This window comes from Episyrphus balteatus, chromosome 4, assembly GCF_945859705.1.
Source record: "Episyrphus balteatus chromosome 4, idEpiBalt1.1, whole genome shotgun sequence".
NCBI classification, from domain to species: domain Eukaryota; kingdom Metazoa; phylum Arthropoda; class Insecta; order Diptera; family Syrphidae; genus Episyrphus; species Episyrphus balteatus.
In genome coordinates, this window is record NC_079137.1 from 9,268,309 (window position 1) to 9,283,990 (window position 15,682).

The following is a 15,682-nucleotide window of genomic DNA, read 5'->3' on the forward strand; positions in this document are numbered from 1 at the left end:
CTTTTCAGTTTCTTTCTTTTTTTTTTATTCTGTTCGTTTAATTTTTTTCATTTGTTTGTTTGTTTATTTATTGCGCTCCACGGAACAGACAGGACAAAAAAGGTCCTTTTGGTTTGAGTAAATGGAATTATTTTATTTTTTTTAATTTTTTTATTTAGTTGTGGGCAACTTAAATTCAACATCAGGATACCAAGTATACCTCACTTGGCAATGTTTGTATGTTTATTGCTGCTTTGCTCGACATTGTATATGGTTTACCTATTTTATGTTATTTTAGCTCGTCGTTTCGAAAGTTATTTGAGAGTTTGTTTTTTTCTTTAAATGAAGAGATTTAACTAGATTACTTAACTGTAATATGTAATAAGGTGGAAAAACTCAAAAACCTGTGAATAATGAGTTTTTCTTTAAGTAGCTTTGTTTTTTTTTTTTCTATACAATTTTTGTGGAGGATTTCATATATTATAATGATATTGGAATGACAATGGAAGAATAATAAATTTGAAAATAAAGGACTTCCTGGGAGATATTTAATGGGAATTGTCTTTTTTGTATTCAACAGTAAAATGAAAATTGAAGTTTCGAACTGTTGACAACTTTCACAAAAACGTCAAAACATTCATTAAATGGTGAATTGAACAAAAACTATTTTCCATAGCCCTTTTTAGTTCATATCTTCAGTAAATTAACAATTTACAGAACAATATTTAATACCTTCCACAAATACTTTAACAGATTTACTAAAATTTTCATGAATATTCAATGCATTCCACAGTAGGTAATTTTAAATAAGTTTTAGTTTCAATTTTTTTTTTCTAAAAAGTGAATACATTCCACAGTCATTATTGCATTGGCTTACACTTAACTTATATTATGAAGAATACTGAATACGTTCCACACAAATATTTGTAAATAACAATTTAGAAATAACTCTTTTTTCATATAAAAATATGAATCCTGAATACGTTCCACAATGAATTTAAAGTCGAAAATTATTTTGATTCAATTTTCAATGAGTAAATTGAATAAGTTCTACAATATTTTCCGAATTTACAAAAGTACAAATTGAACTCAAATTTCTATCAAATGCATCCCAAAAATCCCAAATTTAATGAAAAATAATTATTTAATTAAAATTAATATAGACCTCCATAGAGGAGGGCAATATGGAACATAAGAAATGGTTAAAGATTTTGAAGAAACAATTTCATAGAAATGAATTTAAACACCCAAAAAGCGTGCAATTTTATTTAGTTTTTATCAATACACAGGCACACTCTAAAATCTGAACAACATTTACAAGAAAATCTTTATATAGGTCTTAAGACTAATTTTTCAAAATATCATTCAGCAATGTTCGTACTTTCTGCCACTTTACTTTTTTAATATTATTTTTCCACTTAAAAACAAAAAATTCTCCAATAAAGCACAAACTAGCAACCATCAATGCAAATCCCATCATTATCCAAACCCATTTCAAATCTTCAACTTTCAATTGTTTTGATTTTGAGTGAAAACCAAAATTTAACTTGACAACATTTCCAACTTTCATCAATTCATAAAACGTCTTCTTTGTCCAAAATTCAAACAATCCACTTGAAAGGTTTTCCAAGATATGAAAATCTAATATTTTCTTATAAATTGAATTTTCATTTATCGAAATACCTGCTAGTATATTTTCCAAAAAACACAATTCTTCACACCATCGAAACAAATCTTGGCCGTAAAATTTTTGTTTATCTTCATAAGTTTTCCATTTGGGTTCGGTAACTGTGAAGCCATTTGTTGAATTTAAGGAATCACGAGTTTTTGAAAAATCCTTAAAATTTGTTTGAGCTAGAAATAAGTTTGAGTGTTTTTGCATTAGTTCAGGTCTAAGCTTGTTTAACAATTCATCGATATCAGATTGAATGGCGTTGATTTTCAAACCAGTTGATTGTAGATCATCGAAGGACCTTATAATATTCTCTTTTGGTGGATGAGTCAAGAACGATTGAAGAAATGCATCGTATGAAGTAACAATCATTATTCCCAACATAAAAATCAGTGAATAGATAAGTTTTATAGTAAAAGATGGTTTTGTTATTCCCAAGAAGGGTTCACCAAGAATTCCACGAAAGCAATCAATGTTGAAGAAGAAATCAAATATGGAAAAAGGTCGATTTGATTGTTTGATCTTATCGCTAACTGTTACTAATGCTGATAGCAATATTAATAAAACAATTATTAAAACAAACACTTCCCAGTTGAAAACATATGCAAATACCTTGTATATAGGGAGGCTTGATTCCACAGGCAACATCACACCCCAATCAAAAATCATATATGGATATGAAAACCATTCATATGGAACCTTTACAATGTGAAGACCAGCTCCTGATATTTCAATTGATCCATTTAAAACGAGAAGATGCATTTGGTAAGGTGTAAGTGAGGTGTTAACACTTGAAGCATTCAATTTGGCATTGTACTTCTCTGCAAAAGCATGAAATAAATGCCCAAAAACACCACCAATATAAGTGTTACCATTTGATTTTCTTGAGATTATTACTCCGGGCTCTACTCCTCCGAAGAAAACTGGCAAAGTAGCGCCTTTTAAATCTAACATTCGATTTGGAAAAATACTCAAATTTTTTTTCCAAATGTGCTCTTCAATTACGAAATTTCCAAAATTGCTAAAACTATAGAAAACCGAAGGAGTCCAAAAGTCTTGAAAGACTGCTATTACATTTATCATTCTATTTTTCCAGCAGAAATCGAACAGATTCCTTAGTTCCGAATCATTTCTTGAAGAATTTTTTAGCACGAAAATTGTCTTACAGAATCGAACATGTTGAAGATCTTTTAAAAGTTGTTGTTGAAGATATAAATCACTTGAATCGAATTGAACAATAGTTAGTATGTTCTCGTTGAACTTTCCCTTCAAATAAAATGAAGAGGTTTCACTGGCCAAAATCACTGGAATATCAAGTGAAGTTGTAATATTTTGTATGAATTTGTCATCAAAGTTGTTTTGATCTTTAGATGATTTTAGTAAAAAAAGACTTTCAAATTTTTCAATTTTGATAACATTTCCGATGAAGTCTACAAAATTTGAACTTATTTTAGCTTTGGTTTCTATAATTTTAGATGCGAAGATAGCCAGAAAGGCAACAAAACCTGCGATAGGAAAATTCATGACTGACAAGTTATTTGAGTCACTAATCCTATTTTATAGAATTGTTTGATTGATATAGAACTTGACTCCATAATTTTTTTCAATCTACAGACTATTTCCTACAAAATTAATAATGGTTAAACGAACACGTGTCATGGTCAGTTACTGGGAATTGACTTCTTCGGTGGAGTGTTCTTGATGGATTTTTAATTTTTCCACAAAATTAGCCTTAGAATAAATTTAATATTGATCACATAAAATTTCCTTTTGGTTTCAGTTTTTAAATAGATTTTAATTCTGCAAAAGTGTTGAAAATACGCCCTCAGAGTGTTTTCTACTCTAATTATTTTATACTTTGTTTATAAAATTTGTTTTAAATTGAATTTGCCTAATTTGTTTTTTGTTATAGGTCGTTTCAAATCAAAAGTCCTGACTCAGAGTTTATTTTCTCCCTTCCAATAAAATTGAGAGCAAATAAACAAAAAACTCAATTTTATTGGCTCATTGCGACAAATCAACTCAAAAATAACAACAAATCATGCTTGTTTGAATGAAAGAAATGCCAGAGAAAAAAATCAACAAACGAAAAATCTGAATTTGTTTATTAATGATTTCTATGGTGACGACTCCAAAATAATTGAAAAATAAAAATAAGATATTTACTGCCCAATTATACAAATGAAAAGATGTGAATAGAATTTTATGTTATGAATTGCTATCATACAAACTGGACATTTCTGGTCCATCTTCACCTAGTCCTATACTAATATCTTCGGCAATGTTATTCCAACTGCCTTCAAATGATAAATAATTAAATAATTGTATGTTTTTTTGTATTGTCCGCGGATATCGAGTGATGCAAGCCCGGGAGACTTGCCTCCGCTTTCTGAGGCTAACCCACTGAATCTCACAGACGGATCTATTAATTAAAATAGGGATATCAAGAACTGTTCTTCATTATTTTATCGTAATTTTAGAAAAAGTTCAGCTGCCTCATAAATGCTTTCTTCCAGTAAGCGAATGAGTTTTTTTTTATTTTTGCTCAATTTTCCATGGGACTTTTGATTTGAAACGACCTATATCAAAAATCAAATTAATATTTTATTATTAAAAAAAAACATTTTCAACTTAGACGTTCTCTTTTTATTTCCTAAAGGAAATATAAATATTCCAAAAGCATTATTTCATTAAAAAGTTTTGAATGTAATTGCAATAACTTTTTTTTTATCAGAAGATCTTGAAGAATTATATTTTGTGGAAATGTTTACCTATCAAAATTAATACAATGACAAAAAACAGTAATTTCACTATAAATGTCTATGAAGTATCATAGAGTTGTGAAATAGAAGTCGAAATCATAAAAATAATAAGCATCAAGAATTTCGCAAATTGTTTTGCGAAGCTGCAAATTTTCCAAAATTGCATTAAATAACGTTTTTAATGCTGAAGATTAAATATCATGCATTTTCTCAGTCTACTTTTCATAAAGCTTAAGATCTTTAGAAATTTGTTTCAAAATTTTGCCAAATTGCGAAACTAAATCGCAAGTTTTTAATAATGTGATTTTCTTGATAGCACATATTTTTTTTAATGAGCACTTAATTTCGTTCTCAAACTATACAAAAAATGACTTAAAAATCACAACATTTAATACATTTGCTCCACTTAACCTACTTTGCGAAAATGCATTACCAATCAATTTTGTTCTAATCTACTTTTCTTATTTAAGCCATCAAAGTTCCTCCACCTTCTTAAGCTTAATCACCCCTTTAGCAACAGTACCTACTGAACAAACATCCACAACTAAATCGTCTTTTGGTTGCGCTTTCAATTAATTGATCGATTGATAGACACTTGGATTAAGTGTTCATAACCCTGAAGTACTCCAAAGGGACTATTCTAGAAGTAAGGACGTTAAAGTACTTTCATCTAGTTTATTCATTTCCCAGTTTCGGAGGAGGAAGAAGGATCCTTTGCGAAGCTATACAACTTACCTTCATTTTTTTTTTGTGTTATCCTCTTCAACCTCCACACTTGTAACCTTTATTTAAACTTAACTTTATCAGCTTATGACCATCATTTGGTAAACTCAGTAACTATCCCTTTTTTTGTTGCCGTATACTCCTTTAAAGGACAAATATATATAAATTTCCACCAACCTCACCTGCATTATGTCTGTTCACTTCATCAGACACAAAGAACTACTCTCTTTCTCTAACGACCGACGGAAGACTTCAACTCTACTAGCAACTAAACTTACCATTAAATGAAACAAAGCAAAACAACAACAACAACAAAAATGATGAGAAAAACCGAAAAGGAATGTGCAATGAAAATCATAAACTTAACAGTAACAAAAAAAATATCTAAAAAAAAACAAACAAACAAAATGAAAATGAAAAAAATATATATAAAAAAAAAAAAGTGGAAACAAATTGTTTGTCTAGAAAGACGGACAAGTTCTGTGTTATCTTCCGCTTGGATGCAACCTTGTTGCAGGCCAGGTAGGTACTTTACTTCTTTCTCCACCTTAGCTAGAATTATATACTCCAATGCAATCAGTTTTTCTTATGTTTTTCTAAATGAGAAGTAGAGGTTCTGTGCAAAAAAATTAGCAATTTCGAATTTTTCCTGAACCCACTTTTTTTTAAAGGTTCTGTGGGAAAAAGTGAGATTTTGGAAGAAATTTTATCAGATTTTAACAATTTCACAATTTTGTTTTTATCAATTTCGAAACTTTGTTTCGCAAGCAAATCATTTTCAAGTTTAAATTCTTTGTAAATGAGTTGTTGGTACACAATTTATCGAAAGCTAGCAATTTCGCAATTTGCACCCAAAAAAATAATTTCGCAATGGTTCCTTGGAATATATTAATATTTGTAGAAAATACTTGAAAAGATAGCAATTTCGCAACAAAATAATTCGCAATATTTTCTCAATCCAATTTTTTCGATAGTAGAAGTGTTGCAACATGTTGTGGGAAAAAGTATGTGTATGTTTTTGGTATAATTTTTATTAAAAATTAGCAATTTTCATAACCAAATTATTTTGAATGAAATGAATTTATCGGAATTTAGCGATTTTGCAATTTTGTTTTGAAGCCAAATAATTGCAAATTTTCTCGCAATATTTAAGCCCTGTGGTTTTATCGGAAATTTGTTATTTTGCATTTTTTTGCGAATTTAATAATTTTCAAGTTAAGGATCTGTGTTAATCAGGAGTAAGCAATTAGCAATTTTTTCGCAACTAAATTATTTTTCCAGCAGGAGCTTTGGAGAAAAAAGTGTGTTTTTGATAGAACATTTATCGGAAGTCAAACAAAACTACTGTGAAAAATATTTATGTCACTAATTTGCCATTTTTATTTCGCAACCAAAATAATTTTGCAAGTTTTCTGCAACAATTTGTAGCGTTTAAGGAACTTTGTAAAGTTTAGAAATTTTGCTGAATTTCATTTGGTCTTTGATTTTTTTTAATGCCTTTGCTGAATATCATAATTATTTTCGTTGACACTAATTTTCGAAAGTATAATTTGCGAGGTTGCAAATATAATTGATGTTCTTCGTTAAAAAAATTAATTTTGATGTTCGCAAATAAAATCTTTTAACTTCGCAAACTTTGGAAATATGTGAAATATTATAACTTGCAAAAAAACCGAAGCTTTTACAAAAGAGGGTATTTTGAAATATTGCGAGGTACTTTAAAGTAGCAAAAGCAAACCTCTTAAAATCCAAAGCTATGGTGACTTCGCAAACTGTGGAAAAATCTTATATTTAAATTTTGCAAAGTTGCGAAATGAAATCACAGTGAAAAAACGATTATTAGAAGTTTTTTTTTTAATGTGTGGTTGCATTCAACAAAGAAATTTCACCATTAATAAAAGTTGCGAAGCTTTGCAAAGTAGACAAATAACAGTGCGAATGCTAAGCAATCAACGCCATTTATTTTGCTTGTTTGTCTTGTTTTTTTTTTTTTCATAAGCAAAACTATACAACGCAGGTAATACCTAAATTATATTTAAAGAAGAATTTCTCCATCTCATTTTTTAAGGGAAAAAAAGTAAGGTTAATAGCTTTTCAGGCGGCTGGTGGTAGTGAGTAAAATTCATTTAACTGATGCACCAGGTAAACGAAGTTGGACCCTACTTCTCTCCCAACTTCAACCGTTAGTAGAGTTTAAGTAAAAGGAGTATACTGGCAAAAAATAAAATAAGTAAGCAAACAAACCCCCATAACCATTTTGCAACTTTGCTATACTCTGACTAGAGTCTTCTTCGAGTCTCTCTCCAAGTTGAAGGAAGTTTTTAGCCTGTGCATCGGGCAGGTTACAACTATAGGACTAGACTTGCAACTAAAGGTAGGTAAAGTCGTGCCGTATACGAATAGGAAAAGGAAGAAGGACTCAGGTTATAAGGGTTGAATATCTTACGATGCATTTAACTTAATAAAAAATTAAAAGCATCCATTGTCATCGTCGAAGTACCTACAGTCGTCCTCTCTTCGTTGGTTGTCCTCGTCGTCATCTAACCGTCTATCTCTGGACAGCAAGACATTGCGAGAGTAGCTTGCTTGCTCTGATACTTTCGTAATGGTCTGTATTTGCAGTGCAGAAAACACACGTTGTATTCTATAAATGGCCGGTCCTAAGGTCTTGGCAGGTCATTTCGAGAAAAGGTAACAAAATTTCGTTGTTTTTCATTCTTAGTATCCAGTTTTTCGAATAACCTTTCCTTTCCTCTCATTCCAAGCCCTTGTCTCTTTAACTCTTAACGTATATCTAAAGTCTAGATAGGGAAAGTTTTAAGTGAATTTTTGATTAGATAGCCGTGTATTCCCTTTTTCCCGTTGACATCTTCTTTGCCTTGTCCTTGTATTTACATTATTGTAGAGAGATAGCTACAAAGTACCAAAGTAGATAGCCAAGCCGCATTCAGGTAGGTATAGAAGTCGATGTTTGTTGTGGGGGTATAGAACTTTGGTGTGGTTAACTTTTTGCTTGGCTGCTTGATATTGCAGACTTTGCGAGACTTTTGGTTTGAGTAAATAAACTTGACGAATGTATGTGAATGTCAGTTTGTCAGCTTTTTTGGTCCCAGACGTTTTTTGGTGCATATATAACTTTAGATATAAATAGGGAATCATAGAAATAGATAAGGAAGAAAGTTGCAAGTTGCATTCGTCGGAAATTAAAGTGAAATGTCATGTTAGATGGGAATTTTTGAAGAATGCACAACAAAATAATGAATAGTAAAAGGGCTTAGGGTGGAATTGTTTTGTCTACTTAATTTTGAGGATGTGGAAGATTAAAGTTATTTAGAAACTTGAATTATTGTTTCAGAGAAAGATAGAGATCAGGATGTTTAGAGTTTTCAAGGAGATTGAGATGAAAGGTTAACAAAAGTTTTAAATGGTTGAAAAAAGGCTTCAATATTAGGAAGAAAAAAGAGTAAGCAAGATAGATTCGCACACTTTGCGAAATAATTCCATCTTATCATAATAATACTTACGAATACGTTTCGCAACAAGAAAGAGAAACTTCGCAACATTTTCAATGGTTGTCACTCAACTCAAACTAAATTTCGCAATTTCAAAAGATTTTTTTTGTACCTACTCGTTTATTGATTTTACCTCTTTGCGAAGGGTTCACCTTACATATTTAAGTCCTGTATTTTGATTTAGCCATTTCGCAATAATTTGCTTATGGATTTTTTTATTTTTAAATATGAAACTAATATTAGAATCATCTAGGCTTTGTCAATTTGGGTCTCATTTATGTCTCAACATCGAAATAATTTGCGTTGTCTCATTGTGAAGTATTTGTGCACTTTGCAAAAAGTTAACTTTGCACAAAATAGTCGTTACGATCCGGTTTCGCTACTTCGTTATGCTTCGTAAACATTTTTTGTATGAGATATTTTTTCCCAAGAACTAATTTTTTGGTAGGTTTATATTTTTAGTACACGAATTCGCAGTTTGCAACAAATTTGACGATGTTTTTTTTTCTTACAAAAATGTCCACAGTTTATCATTCATAGATGATATTATTTCGCAACTTTGCAGTATTTTAAGTTTTTCAAAGGAAAATGTTTGCATAGTTTTTAACCAATGAAATATTGGTTAAGAACCAATTTCGCAATATTTTGCGAAAATATAGATAATGTATTCTGTATTTATGATCCTTTGTGTTATTTTGCTGAATATTGAAGCATCAATGCTAGCATACCTACAAATACACTTTGGGAAATATTCACAATGCTTCGCAAAAAGTGAATGCATAAGAGGTTTTTTCGGTGATAGGTAGATGCGCAGTCCTTATGAAGGAATTTTGTTATATTTTGTGTTTCGCACGCTTTTTTGTGAGTTGTTTGCTTTTCAAATCCTTTACTAATTATTAAAATTGCAAAGCTTCCCATGAAAACCTAACATTGCGAAAGAGCTCATTTATAAACAACAAAAAATAGACATTTTGCTATGATTGCACGTATTTAGCTTTTAGTTTTTAAATGTTAAATTAAAAAAATGCGAAGTTTTGCAATCTAACGTTTTCTTGTCTGTAAATGGAGCATATATTATTTTTCTTTAACATTTGGGTCTTGCAATTTCGCAATAAGGTAGATTTCGTCTATTTTTGCTTGCGAAATTCTGAAATATAGCTTGCGAAGTAAAGATAATCCGCAAAACAGGTTTAGTAATGTCAAACTAAACTTTTTTTAACCTTTCTATAACTAAATAAAACCAATTACAACTACGGATTTAAATTACTGTGCAAATAACAGCGTTTGCGAAGAAAAGTTGTTTAAAAAATTTCGTAGTATTTTATGGAGTTGATTAAATTTCTACGTGAGCTTTATCCTGACCTTATTAAAGTAATCCAAATAGTTTGAAAATTTAAAATAACAAAAATAATGATTTTTTTTTGTTGTTGCAAACTTTTACCGAAGTTCGTAAAACTTTTTTAATAACAATTTCCCCAAAATTTTATTACAACAATTTCAATCCAAATTTAAATTATTTAATTTTAATCCTATCCCTATACCTGGCTATAATCGCAGACTAACTTTTTCCCCATTTTGCAACTAAATTGTCATAACTTTAATAATAATGCATTTTTCATTTAATGCAACCAAAAAACTAAAAAGTCCAAGAGAAAATAAAAATAAAAAAAAAAAAAAAAATCTAATTAAACGTTTGGAACACTTAATTAAGTGTGTTCTTAAATTTATATTATGCAAAAATGTTAATTTTGAAAAATCCATTTTCAACATGCGATTTTCCACCTGCAAAACCATCATGCGTTCCACCATAAGCTCGGGCATAAGTTTAACACCGCACACAGTGTCGTTTATTGTATGGATAAAGGATATCTACCAAAAAGTCATCTATGAAAACAACCCCCTTTTATTTTATTTTTAAATACTTTCTCTCATCACCTTCCCCATTTCACACCCTCCCCTCCCTATAATCATAAACGAGAACTGGTTTTTTTCATTCGTTTTAATTTTAAACTTTTTCGTTAAACTCTATTTCTGTCATAATATCCTTTTATTGCGCTTACACACATACACACGAAAAAAAGAATTAAAAACTCAACAATACTTATATCCTTATGATATGCTAAATATATGTTTGTGCAATCACCCGCGTTCAACTTCCTCAACCCCTTCCCCTTCAAAACCATACCCTTTTCATTTCCGACGATTTCCTCCCTTTTTTTACCGTGTGTCGTACTTGTCTAGGAAAAGAGAAAATAGACTCCCCAAACACACCAGTTCTATAAGTGTCTATCCGACATAGTCCGGAGAGTCGTCACTATGCGTCGTTGTTGTCGTCGTCGTCGCCGCCGCTTAGTGTTCTTATATAATAATGCATACCGTAAGCCGGAGAGTCCTTGTCGTTGGTTTTATTTATCATCACACACAGAAATATAGACACTCATTAAGCTCATTATAATGTTATCCTTTTATGATCTGCCGTTAACAAAACTCCAGCTTTTATTTAAGTATGCTATGGGTATGGTATCAGGGACGGAGTGATTATGAATAGGAGGGGCGGATTTTTTTTAGGGGCCAAGAGTGAAAATCGACGCTTTATGTTGCGGTCCGTCTGGTACTATATCTTAGTTATCTTTAGCTACAAACGGTTTTCATTGGCCTAACAACTTGTGATACTTAATTTGTGATACCTTAACCAATGATACTTAAAATTCCAACCTGTGATACTAACGTGGAAACTTATGACACAAAACGAGCCAATGCGTTATACTTTCGAAGAAAAATTGTGATATTTCTCCTTGATATTGACCCTTGCAACTTGTGATATCTACCAATGGAATCTGAAATATTTACCGGATCAATTTGTGATACATACCAGAGCAACCTATGAAACTCATGATACTTAACTAGGTAATTTGTGATATGTACTAGCCTGTGATACTAACCAGAATAATCCATTCTACTTACTGGAGTAACTTGTGATAGTTAAGAGGAGAATAAATTGTGATACTTATCGGAGAAACTTTTGATTCTTATCATGAAAGACCGTGGAGACAACCTGTGATACTTATCTGTGTTATCCATGATATTTACCGAAGAAACTTGTGATACTTTTCGGAACTTGTGATATCTACTAGGAAATTCTGATATATTTATGGAGGTAACTGATGGTACTTACCTGCGATACTGGTCAACTTGTGATACAAACCAGCACAATTCATGATACTAACTAGGGCAATCCGTAATACTTACCAGAGCAAATTGTGATACTTACCAGGGCAACCTTTGATACTGGTAATCTCTTGCTACACTGGAGAAAAAACGAATGCTGTTAGTATAACTTAAAACTAATTGGTTTAAGTATACTCGTACAAATTAAGTGTGTACAGTACATGTACTTATTTGATTTATTGTGTTACAGTGCTGTGCAAAAGTATAACTGCACTCTGAAAAATTCGATTTTGGAGAAAATTTAAACATATGTATAGGCGTAAGGTATACATTCAGTACACTTTGTACATTGTACTCTAGTGTATTCTTTACGTACAGACCTGTACATATGGAGTATATTTTTGTATGCAATAATTATATATTTTAATGTATTGAGAGTGAAATTAAAAAAATTTTAGTTCTAATCGTCGTTATATGCAGGCCTGTTTAGTACATTCAAATCTGTGCTTAGTACATGAAAATCTGAAATGAGTACATAAAAATGACGACATTAAAAAAAATTAAGAATGCAAGGATATACTTGTTCTAAGAGCATACAATTTTGTACCTTCTACTCCTCAAGTCTGTGTTTAGAACGCGAAAATCGTACATCAAAGTATGTACTGAGTATCTAAATAAGTACTTGTTTAGTATAAATAATTTTTACTTTACACGTATTTGATATTATATATTATTTATATACCTTTTCATATTATTATTTCACAATAATATGAAAATAAACCCGCAGAAATATTAATGAAGAATCAGACTTGGAACAATTTTGAACATTTAATCAGTACACAACTGTTTTTCTTGCTAAAATTCATAGATTGAAATGAAAAAATATACAATTTAGGACTGATTGCATACTTTGCGCAATCAGTGTAGTGGTTGAAGAACATTATTTTGGCTCAATTTTTGAATGAAACATTTCTGTAGCAGTGTAACATAACGTTTAAAAAAACTTTCGAAATTAATAGGTTGCACTGGAGTTGAATCCTTCAATTCTTTCAAACTTTGTAGTGCTCCCGTAATAGTTTACTGTAAATTTTTGTTTAGTACATTTTTCTGCCTCTAACTATTTCGCTTTGTATTGTTCGTGTAAGGCTTCATACATACCTAATTGCTACTTCGATTTTTTTCAAGGTCAAAAACATTAACTTAGCAATCATTACTGATTTTTAAATGAGTATTCCTAAACAATTAACAAAAAAGTATTTACTACTGCGTCGAGTAGGGTGGTCCATTTTGTTCAGTTATTTTAAAATGTTTTATTTTATTTAAATTTTACTTGGTTTATAAAACATACACCTAAAATATTTTTTTTCGAATGAATGTGAGAAAAAAAGTGTGCGTTATTGATGAAATTTACCTGGAAGTAGCAACAGAAATTATTGTTTCGATTTTTTTCAGAATAGGTACAACAACAACCAAGAATTTTTTACTTTTTTCAAAAAAAGTTTTTTTTTTACTTTTTCCAAAAAAAAAAATACAATTTTTCAATATCGATCAGCACCCCCTTCTATATGAGATAGGAGGCTGAAAATTCAACAGTATGATACCAATAGGATATGAAAACAAAAACAAAGGCCCCACCACTTTTTGAAAATTTTATTTTCCCGTACAAACGTGGACCACCTTAGCGTGGAGTGTCGTGAAAATTATGCCAATTAAATTAGTGACTTTTTTATTATTTTAAACAATTGACAGTAAAAAATGTCACCCTGTTGATTACAAAATTATTTAATTTAGCCATAAAAATTCCCCAAAACGAAAAACAAATTATCAGTCATGAATTATCCTATCGCTAGTCTTGTTGTCTTTGTTGCAGTGGTTCATTCTAGTTTTTGTGCAAAAGAAGCTAAACTTTTAGACTTTATAAAAAACCTTAACAAAGTGGAAGAATTTGAAAGTGTTTTTCTGCTAAAATCATCCAAGGAACAATATTTTGATGAAGAATTTTTATACGATATTACAACTTATCTAGGAATTCCAGTGATTTTGTTAACTGAAATTTCTTCATTTTCCTTGAAAAGGAAATTTAATGAAAATTTACTTACCATTGTTCAATTTGAATCAAATGATTTAATTCTTCAACAACGACTTTTGGAAGATCTTAAACAAATTCGATTTTGTAAAACGATTTTTGTACTAAAGAATTCTTCAAGAAATGATTTGGAACTAAAGAGTGTCTTCAAATTCTGCTGGAAGAATAGAATGATTAATGTGGTAGCAGTTTTTGAAGATTTTGGAGATTCATCAGTTTACTACAGTTTTAGAAATTTCGGAGGTCTTAAAAATGAAGAATTCATATGGAATAAGAAAGATGTGGGTGTATTTCCAGATCGAATGAAGAATCTTCAGGGATCAACATTGCCAGTTCTCTTCGGAGGATCAGAGCCAGGAGTTATCGTAAATGGTGGAAAACTTATTGGCGGATTTATGAAACATCTTTTTCATTCTTTCGCTAAGCGACACAATGCCACTTTGAACATCTCCAGAGTCGATACTTCAATATCACCTTTTAATTGTCATATGCTTGTTTTAAACGGAACTATTGAAATATCAGGTGCTGGTGAAAAAACTATACAAGCTCCAACCGAATGGTTTTCATATCCATATACAGTTTTTGACTGGGGTGTTTTGCTGCCTGTAGAACCAAATATCCCAATTTATAAGGTTTTTGCTTTTATTTTTTATTGGAAAGCCTTTTTGGTAACAATCGTGATTTTCATATTGTTATCCTTTTTGCTTGTTGCAGCTGTAACATTTACAGAATCAAATCGAAACTTTTCCATTCGTAATTTGGTCTTCAACATTGATACTTTTCGTGGAATACTAGGACAATCATTCACAGAAATACCAAAAGCTTCTTTCACTACAAAAATCATCTATTCATTGATATTTTTGTTTGGAATCATAATAGTAACTTCATACGATGCATTTCTTCAATCTTTCATGACCAAACCTCCGAAAGAAAAAATTATAAAATCTTTCGATGACATTCAATTGTCTGGATTAAAAATCTATACTATAAAAAGTTCTTTCGACACTCTGCTTGCCAATCAAAGACCGGATCTTGTGGAAAAGTATTCGAATTTATTTTATAAGGAAACTAATTATAAAACTTATGCAAAATTCAAAAATTCACTAGATACAAATTATGCCTTTGAAACGTCTTCATTCAAATGGAATATCATTAAAAATCGACAAAATTTTTACGGTCAACAATTGTTGCGTTGGTCCAAGGATGTGTGTTTGGTGAAAAATTTTTTAGCTGGTATTTCGATAAATGAAAATTCAATTTATAAGAAAATTTTGAATTTTCATATTTTGGAAACACAATCGAGTGGATTGTTGGATTTTTGGATAAAGATTTCATTTCAGGAGTTGATGAGTGTTGGAAAAATTGAAAAGTTAAATTTTGGATTTGACACGAAATTTCATCCAATGAAAGTTGAAGATTTGAATTGGATTTGGATAATGATGGGATTGGCATACACAATTGCTGTTTTGTGTTTTATTGGAGAAAATTACCGAAATATTGGATAACCATTTATTACTGATGTTGGTGAACTATAAATTAAATCCTACTTGAAACTGTGAAGAATATCAATCCTCATAATAAATAAAGTCTTATTTAAAACATGTACCCAATTAATACAACAGCTTCTGTAACTTGAAATCTCGCAGGTAATTGCTTTTCTAGAGCTTGCATAAAGCTTGCTTCAGAATTTAATTGAAGTTCGAACTTGTTTAACAACTGTTAACTTGTTTAAATACTGTTAAAGAAACTTGATGGAAGTGAATTTATAGAAGCTTTACAG

At 30.6% G+C, this 15,682-nt stretch overlaps 1 protein-coding gene across 1 annotated transcript; it reads right to left on the minus strand.

Moving 5' to 3' along the window:
* Window positions 1-1,274: 1,274 nt before the first annotated feature.
* Window positions 1,275-2,549, minus strand: LOC129919831 (uncharacterized). The gene is made up of 2 exons (XM_056000903.1): window positions 1,663-2,549; window positions 1,275-1,592 (listed from the first exon to the last, which is right to left on the minus strand). Exons 1-2 carry the CDS (start codon window positions 2,411-2,413, stop codon window positions 1,549-1,551), a joined length of 795 nt encoding a protein of 264 aa, XP_055856878.1. The 5' UTR covers window positions 2,414-2,549; the 3' UTR covers window positions 1,275-1,548.
* Between the last annotated feature and the right edge of the window lie 13,133 nt (window positions 2,550-15,682).